This window comes from Ciona robusta, chromosome 2, assembly GCF_009617815.1.
Source record: "Ciona robusta chromosome 2, ASM961781v2".
Classification (NCBI taxonomy): Eukaryota; Metazoa; Chordata; class Ascidiacea; order Phlebobranchia; family Cionidae; genus Ciona; species Ciona robusta.
The window spans coordinates 3,887,084-3,902,926 of NC_143236.1; the positions used below are offsets into that span (position 1 = coordinate 3,887,084).

General features: G+C 32.8%; 1 protein-coding gene across 1 annotated transcript; it reads left to right on the forward strand.

The window, feature by feature from the left end:
* Positions 1 to 461: 461 nt before the first annotated feature.
* Positions 462 to 15,801, forward strand: LOC149740274 (serine/threonine-protein kinase Nek1-like). The gene is made up of 29 exons (XM_089872686.1): positions 462 to 685; positions 1,079 to 1,193; positions 1,635 to 1,816; positions 2,374 to 2,470; positions 2,793 to 2,949; positions 3,260 to 3,516; positions 3,920 to 4,080; positions 4,234 to 4,305; positions 4,630 to 4,755; positions 4,960 to 5,075; positions 5,620 to 5,724; positions 6,168 to 6,276; positions 6,601 to 6,667; positions 7,039 to 7,151; positions 7,755 to 7,916; positions 8,061 to 8,195; positions 8,465 to 8,637; positions 8,839 to 8,911; positions 9,326 to 9,422; positions 9,783 to 9,923; positions 10,266 to 10,339; positions 10,731 to 11,326; positions 11,677 to 11,779; positions 12,371 to 12,490; positions 12,861 to 13,116; positions 13,454 to 13,618; positions 13,686 to 13,813; positions 14,553 to 14,685; positions 15,315 to 15,801. Exons 1-29 carry the CDS (start codon positions 587 to 589, stop codon positions 15,323 to 15,325), a joined length of 4,143 nt encoding a protein of 1,380 aa, XP_089728812.1. The 5' UTR covers positions 462 to 586; the 3' UTR covers positions 15,326 to 15,801.
* The last annotated feature ends 42 nt before the right edge of the window (positions 15,802 to 15,843 follow it).

Genomic DNA, 15,843 nt, shown 5'->3' on the forward strand with positions numbered 1-15,843 from the left:
AGGCTATGATACAAATAAACGTAAATGCGGCAAGTGACGTTAATCTTAATATTTAAAGTAGGTTATTGAAGTGACATTTTATTTAACAAGTTAAAACCATAAACTCATTTCTTCTAAAAAATTCTTTCGTATGGCGCCTTAATTTATTCATTTATTCAACGGTACACATACGTGTGTACCGTTGATTTATTCATTCTTTCCATCTGTAAATATAGAAACAATATACAATGTGATGGCGCAAGAGAGTCAACATATTTAAGCGCCAATTAGATTGGTAGTTCTGGAAACAGGACGCCGCGAAAATCAACAACAACTGTAACAGCTGCATTAAAAAGCAGAAACAGGTGTAAAAGTCACACAGCTTCGCTAATATTTTGGCACAAACTAATTTTTTATGAGTTAAAAAACTGTCAGACATATTTTATTATTGGCTAGGTCATTTTTTTCACAATTTTGTTCTTTTATTGTTTAGTAATTAATGTAAAACTTAAATATAGCAAAATTACAATTCATAGATTGAAAAATTAATTAGTAGCTCTAGATTCCGTTTTGTGAAGGGAAACGATTTCCTAACAAAAATCACAAGATGGAAAAATATTCCAAGATTAAGAAAATAGGTGAAGGGTCATTTGGGAAAGCAATACTTGTGAAACATAAAGAATCTGGGGAACAGTTTGTCGTTAAGGTGAAATTTATTTAATTTTTCGTGCCAGTGAAGAATTCACCCACTACTTAATACGAAAGCGCTTGTTTTTTCGTTATGACTTCATCGAAGGATTCATTACTGGCTTTTGCTTATACTTCTCCAGATTATACTAACATATGTATTGATCATAAATGAAGTATAAAATCACAAAAAATATAGTCTAGGGTATTGTTTTAATGGAAATATTTAGAAGTTCCATCGGAGTCCTGAATATTAATAATATAAATGATTAAATGGCAACACTTTCTCTGTTACCTAAAATGGTTGTTGTTATTATTGGAAAATGTTTAAACTTTTTTTTTCCAACAATATCTTTATTAATATTGGTGAATTCCAATCACAATATTACAAAGATAACCGTGTGCTTTATAGGAAATTGGAATCTCAAAGATGCAGCCCAAAGAAAGGAATGAAGCAAGAAAAGAAGTTCTGGTTCTTTCCAAAATGAGGCATCCCAATATTGTTCAATACACTGAATCATTTGAAGGTGGGGAAACCAATAAACCACTGTTTCATGCCCGCACCTGCCAATGCATAGTCACTTCATTATTTTTCCTTGATCTTACAGCAATTTAAGAATTTGTCATAAACAAATAATACCAATGTGTCATTGTTATTTGTTCCTTGTATAAATATATCAATAGTTGTAGGTTTCCTTTTATTTTGACAAACCTTATAGTATTATCTGTCCTTGTAAAAAATTTTCCTAAAAATATTAAATTTTGGTTAGTCACTAAAACTTCATCAGCATAATGGCGTCATGTATGATGAACATTGAACATCATGGTTTACCTTTCATGTTCGTGGCATAGTTAAACATACATTGAATTTTTTTGCTTCCCGAAATTGTTTAAATATAAAAAAAATGAGCCTAATTGACATTGGATATGCCCAATAACTACTTACGAATGCTGTTTAAATTCACTAGAAAATGGCCACCTTTACATAATCATGGAATACTGTGAGGGTGGTGACTTATACGCACTCATCAACAAGCAGAGAGGAATTCCCTTCCCCGAGCGTCAAGTGCTCAGTTGGTTTGTGCAGTTATGTCTGGCATTGAAACACGTTCATGATCGGAAAATTCTCCACCGAGACATTAAAACTTCTGTAAGGAATCTAAGGATACAGTTAAACAAAGCTTCTGTGCCTTTAATTTAATCAATTTCATTGGTGCTTTTCTTAAAATGTGTTAATTAAAAAAAATATATATATGTATGCTATATAATATGTATTTTAAACCCACTTTGTGCTGTAATATAAATTTGACTTTTCCAATTGCTTTGGCTGTGTTGGAATTTGGTTGTACTGTATGTGAAATAATGTAAGCACTCTTCATTAGTGTTAAAAATTTGTCCCAAAAATCAACGCATACACAATGCTGTACTTTATCAGAGTTGTTGAATTACTTTGCATTTAGGGGTTATGTTTTACCCAATTACCTACTTTTGTGTGATGGTTTATAGTAAGCCTTGAACACTTGTTTGCCTAAGTTTTTTAAACCATATTTACTTGAACTTTCAGTACCTTTTTTTCGTACATAATGTCCCCTTATAATCTATTAACCGATAATCAAAGTTGAGATCAGTGGCATATTTATTTATATTATTTTTTTAATGTAATATGTAACAAATAATAATACTTGCTCACATACATATCATTTGCAGAATATATTTCTGACAAAATCTGGTGCTATAAAACTTGGTGACTTTGGTATTGCAAGGGTGCTTAATAATACAATGGAACTTGCCAGGACATGCATAGGTAAGTAATATGGTTGTTTATGAATGTTTATTTCTGGATCATTATAACTTTGTGTAAAATTTGCATATATCTGTATAGATTGTATTATATTTTCCAGTGTTTGTTATTACCAAAACAAATTGTTAATACCATCTAAAATGACTATTTACCGATCAAAGAAAGTGTATTTTATTGTCTAAAATATTTTAAATTGCAAGGTTTTACTACTTATGCACCTACAAAAACAGTGCTATAATGTAATATGGTAAAAAAACTATGTAATTACTGCAGAAGAAGTTTTCCTAGGTTTGTTCAATAGTTCAAAATACTGCAAATTTCACAGGCACGCCTTATTATTTAAGTCCGGAAATCTGTGAAAACAAGCCATACAACAACAAGAGTGATGTGTGGGCTCTTGGGTGTGTGGTTTATGAAACTCTTACACTAAAACATGCATTTGAAGCTGGAAACATGAAAAACCTTGTGCTGAAAATTATTAGGTAGGCCCATGAATTTACGAAAACAGGTTTGGTGTGAATGTATTTGGCATTATTGTTACTCACATTTACTAACAAATATTTCACAAGAATAAATAAATAAATATTTTACAAAAGAAAATTTCCAAATGTACAGTCCCAAGCGTTTTAACTAAATGATTAAATGTGATATCATGTATAACTGCATTACATATGGAGTTGAAATTTGAATTTATTTTGGAGAAAGTTTTTAAAAAAGAGTTACAATTACTTAATTATTTAACAAAATATTAAATGTAAAATAAACATTAAAAAAAATCCATTTCATTTTCAGAGGATCATATCCTCCTGTTCCTTCCCGATACTCCTATGACCTCCGGACTCTCGTCTCCCAACTCTTTCGAAGGAATCCTCGTGAGCGACCCTCCATCAACTCAATCCTCCGAAAACCTCTCATTGCTCCTCTCACGGCCGAGCATCTCTCAGCGGAGCAACACGAGGAAGAATTTAGCCACACGGTGTTGCACAAGGGCAGAAAGCCGTCGTCAAGGCCGTCTTCTGCCAATCCATCCAGATACCAACCGTTAGCTGGTATGTTTGTTGTGGTTTTTATTTGCTTGTAAGCAGCTATAACAAATGGTATATTGATTGATATTATAATTTTAAGGTGGTTATAACCGTTAAGTCTTTTTTCAATTATATATTTTGCTTAAATTTAATATTTTTTGTTGACTTATATTTTTTTGTTGGTATAACAAGTAAGATCCATTCAGTGTTTTTTGTAATTATATTGATTTAAAATGTTTTAAAATTTATATATTTGTTAACTTTATTTTTCGTTTATTAAATAATAAAATCATAGTTACTCCATCAGTCTCCCCAATTATTTTCCATTTATTTTTGCCTATTCTATTTATTCTGAAAAAATTTTTTTAAGCATTGTTTTTCTCTAAGTTTAATTTAATCTTGGTTTAATTTTGTTTCATTTTCACAGCAAAACGACCTCGTAACCTGGAATTGCAAGGTGCACAAATCGCCCCCAAAAATCGCCGAGCTCAGCAAATGGCTGCCGCATATGGTCCATCCGTTGCTAGAAAAGCTAAACCACGTCGAGTTGTAAATGCACAAAATGCAGTGGATAATGTATTGGAAAGGGTATTTATTTTGTTCTTTGTTTAAAAAGTAACTTTAGAGGTTTATTGATATTTATTTACAAGTATGATAAATTTTTTTTCTGTAAAACTTCTTTTTTTAAAGCCCTTCACACTGTTTTGAATTTTTTTTTCAAAGGGTATTTTTTCTTCTTAGAAACGACAACAGTTAATGGAAGAAGAGAAAAAACGGGTTGAAAAAATTGCTGAAGAAAAGAAAAAACGTTTGGTATGGTATCTTTTTTACAATATTCTTATGTTTTTATGAAAACAGAACCAACAAAAATCAAGTTCAACCACTAGTAGTAATTGAGAAATATATTTCGCGTAAATGGCATCGTCAGTCTCTTATACAAATAGAATCTGATTCATTACTGTATTTTACTATACTAGAACCGTTCAACTATATGTACATCAGATCAGGGTCAGATTCGCGGAATTCATTACAAGTGAAACTTATTTTTTGACATTAAACTAATCGTACAATGATAAAGTAATTTTAACCTTTTCCATAAAATGATGGAGTAATTTTGGTCTTCTGAATCTTCCACAGGAGGAAATGCAAAAGAGGCAGAAGGAGAGAGCAATGAAGATGAGGGAAGATCAAATGAAGAGAGCACGAGATGAAGCAAGAGCAGCTCATCTGAAACGATCCGCTGATCTTCTGGATGACAAACATGTAAAACACAAAATTTTTTCTTTTTTCTTTTTGTCGTGTTTTTAATTAAACTTTATAACTTGTACTTTCGCTATAAAGTATTACTTCATCCAAATTTATAATTTGTGTTTTTGCTATAAAGTATTACTTCATTTAAATTTAGCCAAGTTTTGCAACAAAACGGTGCAATATAAACCCTATTAATAAATTTGACCTCTTTCTTAGGATAAAGCTCCAATCCAGAAAGCATCAGACAGAGATCGTCCAATATCTGCTCCTAAGGAGCGAGGAGATTATGAAAAATATCACGATTTTCTAAATAAGCTTGAACATGGGGACAAGTAAGTTTTATATTCAGTTACAATCTTTGTTCATATTGATACAACATTGCAGTGTAACTGTGCAAATATTGGTTCAGCTTAATAAGTGCAAAGAATGCTTTGACTAGAAACACAGTCAAACGGTATGTTTATATAACGGTGGGATTTAAAACTGCCTTTAAACGGGTCAAGTATGATTTAAAATACTGCTTTATTTGCTACTACTAATCATCCAAATATAAATAAAAGCTGTGTCCATAAGAGAAATCTAAAAAATGTTTTTAAAAAATGGGCTCCATTTATTTAATATAGTATGTTGTGAGTATTGTGACAATTTATTAAAATATTGGATGGAGTTGGTTGGATTGTGTGTGGTCGATAGAGTCTGGGACTGTGTTGTTGATGGAGTCTGAGATTGAGCGGCACCGGTCGCTTGAAAGACTTAAATGGCCTTTCCCGGTGTTGGGGTTATGGGCCAAACCTGGCCTAAATCCCAAGTCCTTAACTAGGTCCTCACCCTTATATAATAAAATTGAAATATTGTCTTTCATATCGTTTCCAACAGAGCTGCTGCAAATGCTTTTCCTCAGCCAGGCCTTGATAAAGTGAGAGCAGCATGGGAGGAAAGGAAGAATGCACAAGACGCTGCAAGATTTGCTCATGTTAACAGGTTTGTATTGTGTAGTAAACTTATATGGTTGAACTTGTAGTTTATTTGTATGTAATCAACCTAAAGCTATAATTCTTAGAATCTAAATCTAAATTATTTATGCCTATTTTAAATTGTGCTGTACATTGTATTTCAGTTTGGTTTTTGTGATTATGACATTTCATATTTTGGGTTGTACCTAAGGATATGAATAAATGAATGTAATTTAATTTATCCTCACATAGCCGGAAAACAACAGACTTTATAACAAGGTTGTTCTATTTTATACACCTCATGCCAGTTTATGAGTTACCATTTATTTTTAGGGGATTTTTTATCTTTATGTATGTTATAGCAGGGGCAAGTCTGTCCATGAAGAATAATGAATAAATCATTGTATATGTTCAAGGCTTCTATTTATACCCTACTTTTTGATCTCTAATTGAGTTTTTAATATTTTACAGAATGGCAGCAGAGAAAGCAGCGGAACGTGCGGAAATCGTCAACGAGTATCTTCAACGGAAAGAAGAAGCAAGAATGAACAAACACAAAGGAAATGTACTAATGCATGGTGTAAGTCTCTCTTGTGGTTGTGTTAACCATTGTACAAAACTAACCACTGTACTGTCTGTATGTGTACTTGCAGATTGAAATAATATTATTATTATTATACTATTATATATGTATAGTACGGTGGGTAAGATGGGACACATTTTTATTCTATTTTCTCGTCCCATTTGGTAAAAAACAAAGAACATTCAAAGAATTATAAAACAGTATCTTCAAGACTTCCAATAGACCGTTGTTAATTGTTTAATAAAACACAATCAGGATATTTAAATATTATGTGCTAAAGGTGTGCCGTCTTTCCTCATTCTACTATATTTCTATTTTTAGGATTACAAGAAACCCAAAGTTGGTGTTGCTGCCGCACTTCGTCCTTACTCTGCGGCGCCAGCTAGAGGTAAATTTTTTTTTACAGACATTGGTAGTCTTTGGGTCTCAAGATTTAAAATATTAACATCATCTATTTTAGTTTTTCAATTTAAAAAAAACAGTTGTTACGTTTTAGAGTTTGTATTCTGTTTCAATAGAAAGTAATTTTTAAAGCACAGCAGAAACCAAGTTTATCTATAAGGTTAAAAACAACTATATTTTGGTATAGTAGGGTGGGGTAAAATGGGACACCTGTTTATTCTATTTTCATTTTCCATTTTATAGTAAACAAAAAACATTTAAAGAATTATAAAATGGTATTCTCAGGACTCCGATAAATGGTTGTTGATTGTTTAAAACCTGATCAGAATATTTGGATATTATGTGGTAAATTTCCAGGAAATGCAGGGGAACAGGAATACCTTGCTAAGCTGCAAAAAATACGAGCTCAGAATTACAATGATCGGAAATCTCTTTTTAATAAAGTTGCCGGAAATAAAGAACAATATAAGGTAGAAAATAATTATTTGTGAAAATTGTGACTATCTTTTATCTGCTGTTATATTTTCACTGTCAAATCAATGTTTGAATTTGTGTTTTATATATGAACTAACTTCCTTACAAAATTTAAATTGCCATTTTTGCTATACCATAATAGTAATATGGCTGTTAGTGTTATAGTAAGATAAAAAAAAGAGAAAATGTTAAAAACAATTTATTGTATAATGTATTTATCATAAAACTTAAGACCTATTTTAAAGACCAAATTTAAAAAGTATTGAACATTTTTGATTACCTTAAATTTAAAAAATGCTTTTTTTTTATTTTTCAATTTTACATCTTTACGCACACTTTTTTTTCTTTAGTTAAACTTGATAATAATTAAACATAAATGGCTCATTTGTCTGCTAGGTGTAGCGACCACGCCTATTTTTTTTCAACCACGCGTAAATGTGTTTTTAACTGTAAGCGTGTTTTAAAACTGTTGTTTTTCCGGATGTATTTTGTCTTTTAGTTAAAAATATTTCGAAATCTTCGCTTTTGTGATCGAAGTGACAAATAAAGTTAAAAAAAGTACATTTGATAATTTTTTTCATTTCTCTCTTTTTACATAGGTAGAAGCATCCGATCCATCCAGTGATGAAAATAGGAAAGCGAAGATCGCTGCTCTTCAGCAACAAGCTGCGGATCGTGCTCAGCTTCTCCAGAAGAACATGGAACGGAGACGAGAGATCCTTGATGCAAAAGATGAGGAGAGGAAGAAGCATGGCAACATGGTAGGATGCAAATAATTTAACTTTTAAATTATAACTATCAATATCTGTAATTTATTACTGATGTAAAAGATTTTAAAATTTACCTTATACCTTTTTATTGTTAAAATAAATGTTTTCATATTTTTTACATTTTTTTGACCAAAGGCTAAGGCCCGTGGAGTTGTTCATCCAGACGAACGCCCTGTTAAATACAATCCTGCACCCATTGGTATCACTCAAGCATTGCTAGCAGTTGGCGCTCCAATACCAAGTGAAGATCCTGTAATTCCAGCTGCTGTGGTAAGTTGTATGGTTAGCTCATTATTTATCTCATCTTTTGCAAATTTAAAATCTGCAAGTGCTTAGTATATATATTGGTCCGGCACAGTGGCAAAGTGGTAAGCGTGCTTGCCTCTAACTCAGAGGTAATGGGTTCAAGGCTAGTCGCTGCAATCATTGTGGGCGTATGTGTCTTTGGGCAAGAGACTTAACTGCATTCTTTCATACGTAATTATGTGAAAATTTCTTGGATAAACAAGTCTTGTATGTTATATTTTTGCTTTTTGCAGGTGAGTAGTCCAAAAGTAGAAGCAGAAATTAAGAAGAAAGTGCTACAACGTGTGAATCAGCGCTTCAGCACTGATTTTGAAGCCGAAATTGAAACTCCTGTGTCATTGGAAAAACGACATGATGACTCATCGAAAAAAGAGGAGCCGAAATCTTCTAAACTGGAAACGAAAAAGTAGGTTTTTTGTCTTGAACTCGGTTTAAAAAAAGATCTGCTAGGTCTGTTTTACTTTAGCTTTGTCACATTTTTTATATTTTTTTCATAAGCTTTGTCACATTTTTTATATTTTTTTCATAAGCTTTGTCACATTTTTTATATTTTTTCTTCATGTTTTTCATAATTTAATTTTGTGTTTGTTTCTTATTGTTATACCAGGACCGAGGTGGAAAAAAAAGCAATTCCACAACCTAGACCTTTACCCGCTTTACCGGAACTACATGAAACCAAGGTAAATCAATCATATTCGATATTTTTTCATACTAGTACCTTTAAAATGATTTCAAATTTAAGTGAAAATATAAAATGGTTTAAACGAAAAAATGATTTCGTTTATAAAATGGGATGATTTTGTATTAAAAAAATGATATATAAAATGATTTGATTGCAAAATGTTTTGATATTCATACTACCACTACAATGGTGTAAAATATATTTGTCTGAATAAAAATGTTAAAATGATCCGATCGAAAATTATTTCATACATAAAATTAAAAGATTTCTTATTTAAAAAGAAAAATGATTTTGCATAGAAATTGATTTGATCAAAAACTAAATTTATATTCATACTGCCTCCAAAATGACTGCTAAAGTATTTTTTTTATGTCAGAATCTAAAAAGTTGGTTTATTAATTAAAATATTAAGGTTCTAAGACCAGCACCAAGAGGTTGGGGGGCAGGAGGTGACATTGGATTGGAAATTGCTGGCCTTCCCCTGCAAGAAACTACATCTGTTATGGAAGGTATTGAGCTGTTTCTTTATATTTTTATATTTTTTTCTAAATTAAAATGACTATATAAGCATAAGAATGCTGCTTGCTGTAATAGCTTGAATTTTAACCATATTTAATTTTTTGTCAAAAAATACGCATGAAAATTTGGTGCATTTTTTCAGAATCAATATGACTATATGAGTATAATGACTATTGTTTGCAATATAGCTTGAATTTTACCCATATTTCATTTTTTGTCAAAAGTACACACTAAAAATGTTCATTATTTCTAAATTAATATGACTATATGTGTATAATGAATGTTAGTTGCAGTAATAGCTTAAACTTAACCCTTTTTTTCTTAAAAAAACACTTGAAAAAATTTTGCAGCAACAAATGCGATTGATGATGTCACAATGGTGAACCAACCAGTAAAAAAAGGTTGGGAAGTGCCGAGCGGAACTTTTGTTCATCGTTTGAACCAATTAACCATCCACCAGCCAACAATGACATTACCACCAGATGAAAATGGTTTGTTTTATTTTTATGATTTTATAACCGTCCTAAAACTTTTTTTGGAAATTCTTGATTTTTTAAACTTCTTAAATTTTTGATTTTCTGAACTTCCCGAAACAGATCTTGCTTAAAAAAGTCTCATAAAAGAATTAAATAAATCCACTACTGTTTACCAAATCCACTACTGTTTACCCAAATTCCACAGTTAAGTTTTAATAAAGTTATACCAATAGTCTAACTTTACATGAAAATTCTCCTCTATTTTATAACATTGACTTTTCATGATATTTTTTCTCACAATTTTTATTATTTTGAATCAGATATTTTCCAAACATAGTTAAAACCTAAATATTTTAGATGAGTTGTCCGCCACAACAACTACTAAACCATCTGTTGAAGGCAAAGAAATAAAAGATTCTGAAGAAGAATTGGTAAATATTTAATCCTTGTTTTATATTCTTGTTTGCCAGTAGAAATTTTAAGGTGGCTGTACACAGTATCCGGCATGCGAAGTCGTATGCAAACCCACTACCGAGTTCCGCACGCGGCAGCAAAATCCTGACAAAACAGACAAAACGGATGAGTTCTGGATACTGTGTACAGCCAACTGTAAGATAATGCTTATCAATGCGTGTTACAACTTTATTCTGTTTCTCTATGTTTATTGATTTACCATGCAAACTATCAAACTTGAAATTACTTATTTACCAGTACAGTAATTTTAAGTCTGTATATTGTTTATTTTTATTAGGTATTTAAAATTTGATTCTTTTTTAGAAAACAATTATTTTCTTCTGTCGAGCTAATTTTTTTGTTCTACAGAAATTGGATCCAGAAAGTCCGGTTAATAACAAGACAACAGTAATCCATAAATCCACACCCACACACAGTAATGTTGCCAACCAACCTGGTATACAGATGGCAGCTAATTTTAAACTGGTGCCCAACCTTGGTACATATGTTATACCTAAAACACCAGAAGTAGATGGTAGTAAATCTCAAGAAACCATCCAAAGTGTACCAGCAGAAACTGTTGGAGCACCGGCCAAGCCACCAGTAAACAACATGCTCTCTAAGCCACCAAGTGGCCTTGATGATGTAATAGAAGACGACATGGAAGAGGTTGAATTGGTTAACGAAACAAAATCCACTTCCGAACAAAAGAACCAGCAAACTGTAGCATGGTCCAAGGAAATGAAACCAGACCAAACACCAGCACCGAATACACCATCTGAAAGCAATGTCATGCAGAAACCAAAATCGACCAAGCCAGAGTTAAAACCAAAACCAGTAGTTTTACCGAAACCACTCATTCCAAGGAAACAAAGTCCTTCTAAAATTGTAAAAACACCCGAACCAGTTAATAAACCTTCACAAATTTCACCGCATTCTTCTCCGCAGTCAATCAACAAGGAAAAGTAAGTTTTTATAAATTGTATTAAATATTTGGAGTCCAACAATATAACTTATTTCACTGCTCAATTTTTCTTTCCTATGTTTTAAAATGCTTTTTACAAACGGATACCATGTACATCAACCACAAAGTTACATAGAATCATACATGGTAACTCGTAACAAGCACAAGCTCTATACACACCTGTGTTATAATGACTGTGGTTTCCCGGCCACACGAAGGATAAAGCAAGTTACTTTCTGTTTCATTCACATATACTTCAACAAACATGTATGCTTTCTTCTCATAAAAATAGGATTTATTTGTGTATATAAACCGCAAAATTCACCTACCCAACGAAAATACTATTTTTAGAACGAAAACCCCAGCAAAACCATCAGTACCGATCATAAGTGAAAGTCCTTTGTTCACCAAGAGGAATCTTCCTGTTCAAATGACAACTTCTCCAGCTCTAAAGGTGACGCAGTTTTACAGTTTAATCAAAGAAAAAACAGTAGCTCCTTATATAGTAGAGTAGGGGAAGATAGGAGACCCTTATATTCTGTTTTTACTTACCATTTGGTAATAAACAAAAAACCTTCAAAGAATTATAAAACCGTATCCTCATGGCTCCCATAGACCGTTGTTTATTGTTTAAAAAGCGATCAGGATATTTAGATATTATGTGCTAAAGGTGTCCCATCTTACCCCACAATACTATATGTTAATTAAAATGTTATTCCAACATGTTTTTGCTCCAACTTTCAATCTAAATTAAAGTTACAGTACACTATTAAAACTACCGAGAAAAGCAAAATGTCAAGATAATAAATTTAATATAGTAACTCTTTTCATTTGACTTCTGTCAATATTTATCAAATGTTAATTTTGCACCATCTTCTAGTTTAAATATAAAGTTGTGGTGACAAAATCAGCATGTTTCTAAACCTTTCAAAACAGATCTTGCTCAAAATAGTATCATAAAAAAATTAAATAAACTAAATAGTTGGACACCCAAAAACAATTTAATTTTTTCCACCAGTAATAAAGTCTATCATCACACTTACAGTTAAACAGCGACTCCGACACTCCTCAAGCCAACCCACTGAGCAAAACTTTATATTCTACTGCAAGCGACCAAATGTTGAAGAAAATTACTTTGGGTCAATTTGATTCTCCCAACCCGAAGGTGCAGTGTTTATATAATGCCGATAAAAATTGGATAATTTTAACCTAAAAATGTTTTATTTTTTAGGGTTGAAACCGAAATTTTAAATTAAAAATTTTTATTTCTTTCCTTTTTTGTGAACACTGCTGAAATGATCTTTTCTTTTCATTACATATAGTATTGTGGAGAAAAAACACATACTGTTAGCGCATAATATCTGATATCTCCTGACCGTGTTCTATTTTAGAGTTGTAAAAATTCGGTTACATAATACTGTCCATTTTCTCTGTTAGTTACCAAAAGGAACATTTAAATAGAATTAAACCATTCAACATACTACCCCAACATTCTATATATTAATTGACTTTCAAATTTCAACATTTGTTCCCAGTTGCTACGAACATGTTCGCTCCCGGACCTTGCCACTTGCGTTGGTGATGAATCCTCCCAAGCTCCTCCAGATGTCCGGATGTCAGTCGCATCTTCCATGAATGACACCAACTTTGATGAGGACGAGGTGACGTGCCTCCCTGATGACACAATCACAGATGCAGATGATGAAGAAATGGTTGCTACCGACGACGAGGACATGAGCAACCTCCGAGCAAACATGGAGAGTTTCCTCCAAGAACCCGAAGATGATAATGGTTTGTTGGAAATTATTTTTCAATAGGTATCACATTATTTATTCCGGCTCAAATTTTTTAGGATTCTTGCATATTTCAACCAACCTATCAATCTTTCATAATGTCTGTCGGTATCTCTGTGTGGATAGATTCGGTTTCTGCTTCTTAGTTTTCAAAATAGCATGAAGTGGTTGCTAATATATCATGAATAAAGCGGTTTTAAATATAGCATGAGGAGGGTTTTCGTTATTTTCCCGGTTTTAAAAATAATTTGTGCATACCAAGGATAATGGTTAATAATAGCTCGCTGTTATTTAAATTGTCTTGTTTTTGGTTAATGGATGTTTTGACAATTCAGATTCATCTCCATCGTTTTCGGCGCATCAGAGCATGGCAATTGTTCTACCCGATGACGTATCAGATGACGTATCGGATGACGTGGACAATAACGTGTCAGATGACAATGACGATATTGATGAAGTTAACGATGACGTCATAAGCGAAAATGGAGACTGGGATTCAGGTTAGTGACGTCATATTCTAAATAAAAATATATTCTTGTTGCGCTGATGCCATTGTTTATGTCACAGCGAGCGATGTTTCGTCAGAGGAGCCGTCAGAAACTGAAAGCATTTTCTGTCGGTTGGAACATTCGAGGGAAGAACTGGAAAGAGAACTTGGTATGGAAGCTTTTCTAAAGGCATACAGATATATTCAGGTAAGAGAAACATGCTTGTCATATTTTTAATTGCCTTGATGCTGCTTACATTAAATGCTCTGATATTAATAAAGGTGTTTTTTTACAAATGCTTATTTATAAATGTCTTGATGCTGTTACAGTGGCCGTCATGTCTGTCGATCAAACATAAAAATTTAACTATAACTGCTCCAGCCCAATTGTCGCTAATTGGTTGTCCCTAAATTATCATTCATACATAGAAGAATGCAAAATAATAAAAGTATTGTCAACAATATTCATAATATTTTTTTCTAGACAGTAATGATTTTGTTGATGTCTAAAGTTTCGATTTCCCAGAACTGACAATAAGTAAAATTAATATAAAACTACCAATATTAGTCGTTGGTGAATTAGCGCACATGCCTTTAAGATGTAACGGGTTCCTTACCAAGAGGTAATGAGTTCAAAGCTCTTCGCTGCTACTATTGTGGGCCTGTGGGCGTATGTGTCCTTTAGCAAAACACTAAACGGCAATTGCTCCGACTCGGTGGTCACTAATGGATTGTCTAAATTGTCACAAAACCATATAAAAAAAACATAAAAATTACTCCAATAGTTACATTCGTATAATACATAACATGGCAAGAGGTGTATGAAAAAGAACACCCGTGTTATAACGACTGACGTTTTCCGGCCACGCAAAGAGAAAGCAAGTTACATTCATTCATTCATTCATACCGTTGTTTGACCTCGACTTGACTCTTGTACCACGTGACAGGCAATCCACGAGGACGAAGACGAATCCGTTTCGGAATGCGAGGACAGAGTTCGTAGTTTGCTGGGTGCACGTCACGATTACGTATATCAACGTATACTACAACTTGTAATGGCGGACGGAGCATACTGTGAAGGTGACGTCATAAGTTTTTATTTACGGATTTTTTTTTAAATAATATTTTCTACTCATTGTACGGGTAGTAGCAGCTATTAGATTGGTGATATTTATATCCTTGTAAAATGTGAAAGCGAAAATATAGTACGATGGGGGAAGATGGAAGTTATTTATACATTATGTGCTAAAGGTGCCCCATCTTCCCCCACTCTACTATATATCCATACCACACACATAACGTGTATTCTTATATATGTGAGTACATATATTATCACATGTACAACGCATAGCGAAATTTAATACTTAAGTTTGCTATGGTATAAACTATTTAACTTTAACTGGTTCGAGACGGCCTTGCTCTTGCATTTAGTCAACGAAAGTTTTTTGCAAGAAATGCGTGACAAGTTTCGCTATATATATATATATATGTATGTACGGTAATCTATATAGTAACCAAGCAGTATTCTTAATCAGCTCAGTGAAAGAAAAACAGTCTGATAGTTTGTTAAACTATGAACTGTTAATAAATCAATATTGTAACCGCATTCAGCCTGGTATTACGAAGGTCTATAATACCTTTGAATTTAAGCTGTTTAGACTTTAGATATAGTAGAACAAAGGTTCACATTATTTGTCATTATCGAACAGACAACAGCTAACATGGCATCAAGCAGGCTTCTCATATTTGAAATTTCCAATTCTTCAACCTACATTCCGTGATCCGATAATTGACATTGTGACGTCATAAAACCGTTGCCGCTCGTACCCACTAGCATTGAAAAATCACGCCCGATTAATATTTATGGTCGTGATTTGGCGCATTCTGCTGCGCCGGCCGCTGCTGACGCGGTTTTAACCCTGGAATAGCTCACCTGGGGAAAGCTTCACATTATTTATGATGGATTGGTGTGAACACGAATGTTAATAATTAATGTTCCAAATTTACGACTGTGCTTGTTTTGGTGCAAAAAACAGAGTTAATTCCACGCATACGAAGCCGAGGTAATAAGCAATTACCGGCCCTGCATCTGCTTTGCTATATATGTTGTTCCGAAAATGTTTCGTAATTAGATCTTTACGTGTTTAGAAGCTGACTGTGTACTTTATTTGTATAATACAAGCCTTATCAAAAGTGTATGTTTTTTTGTATATGATCAAATATTGCAATCTTTGTATA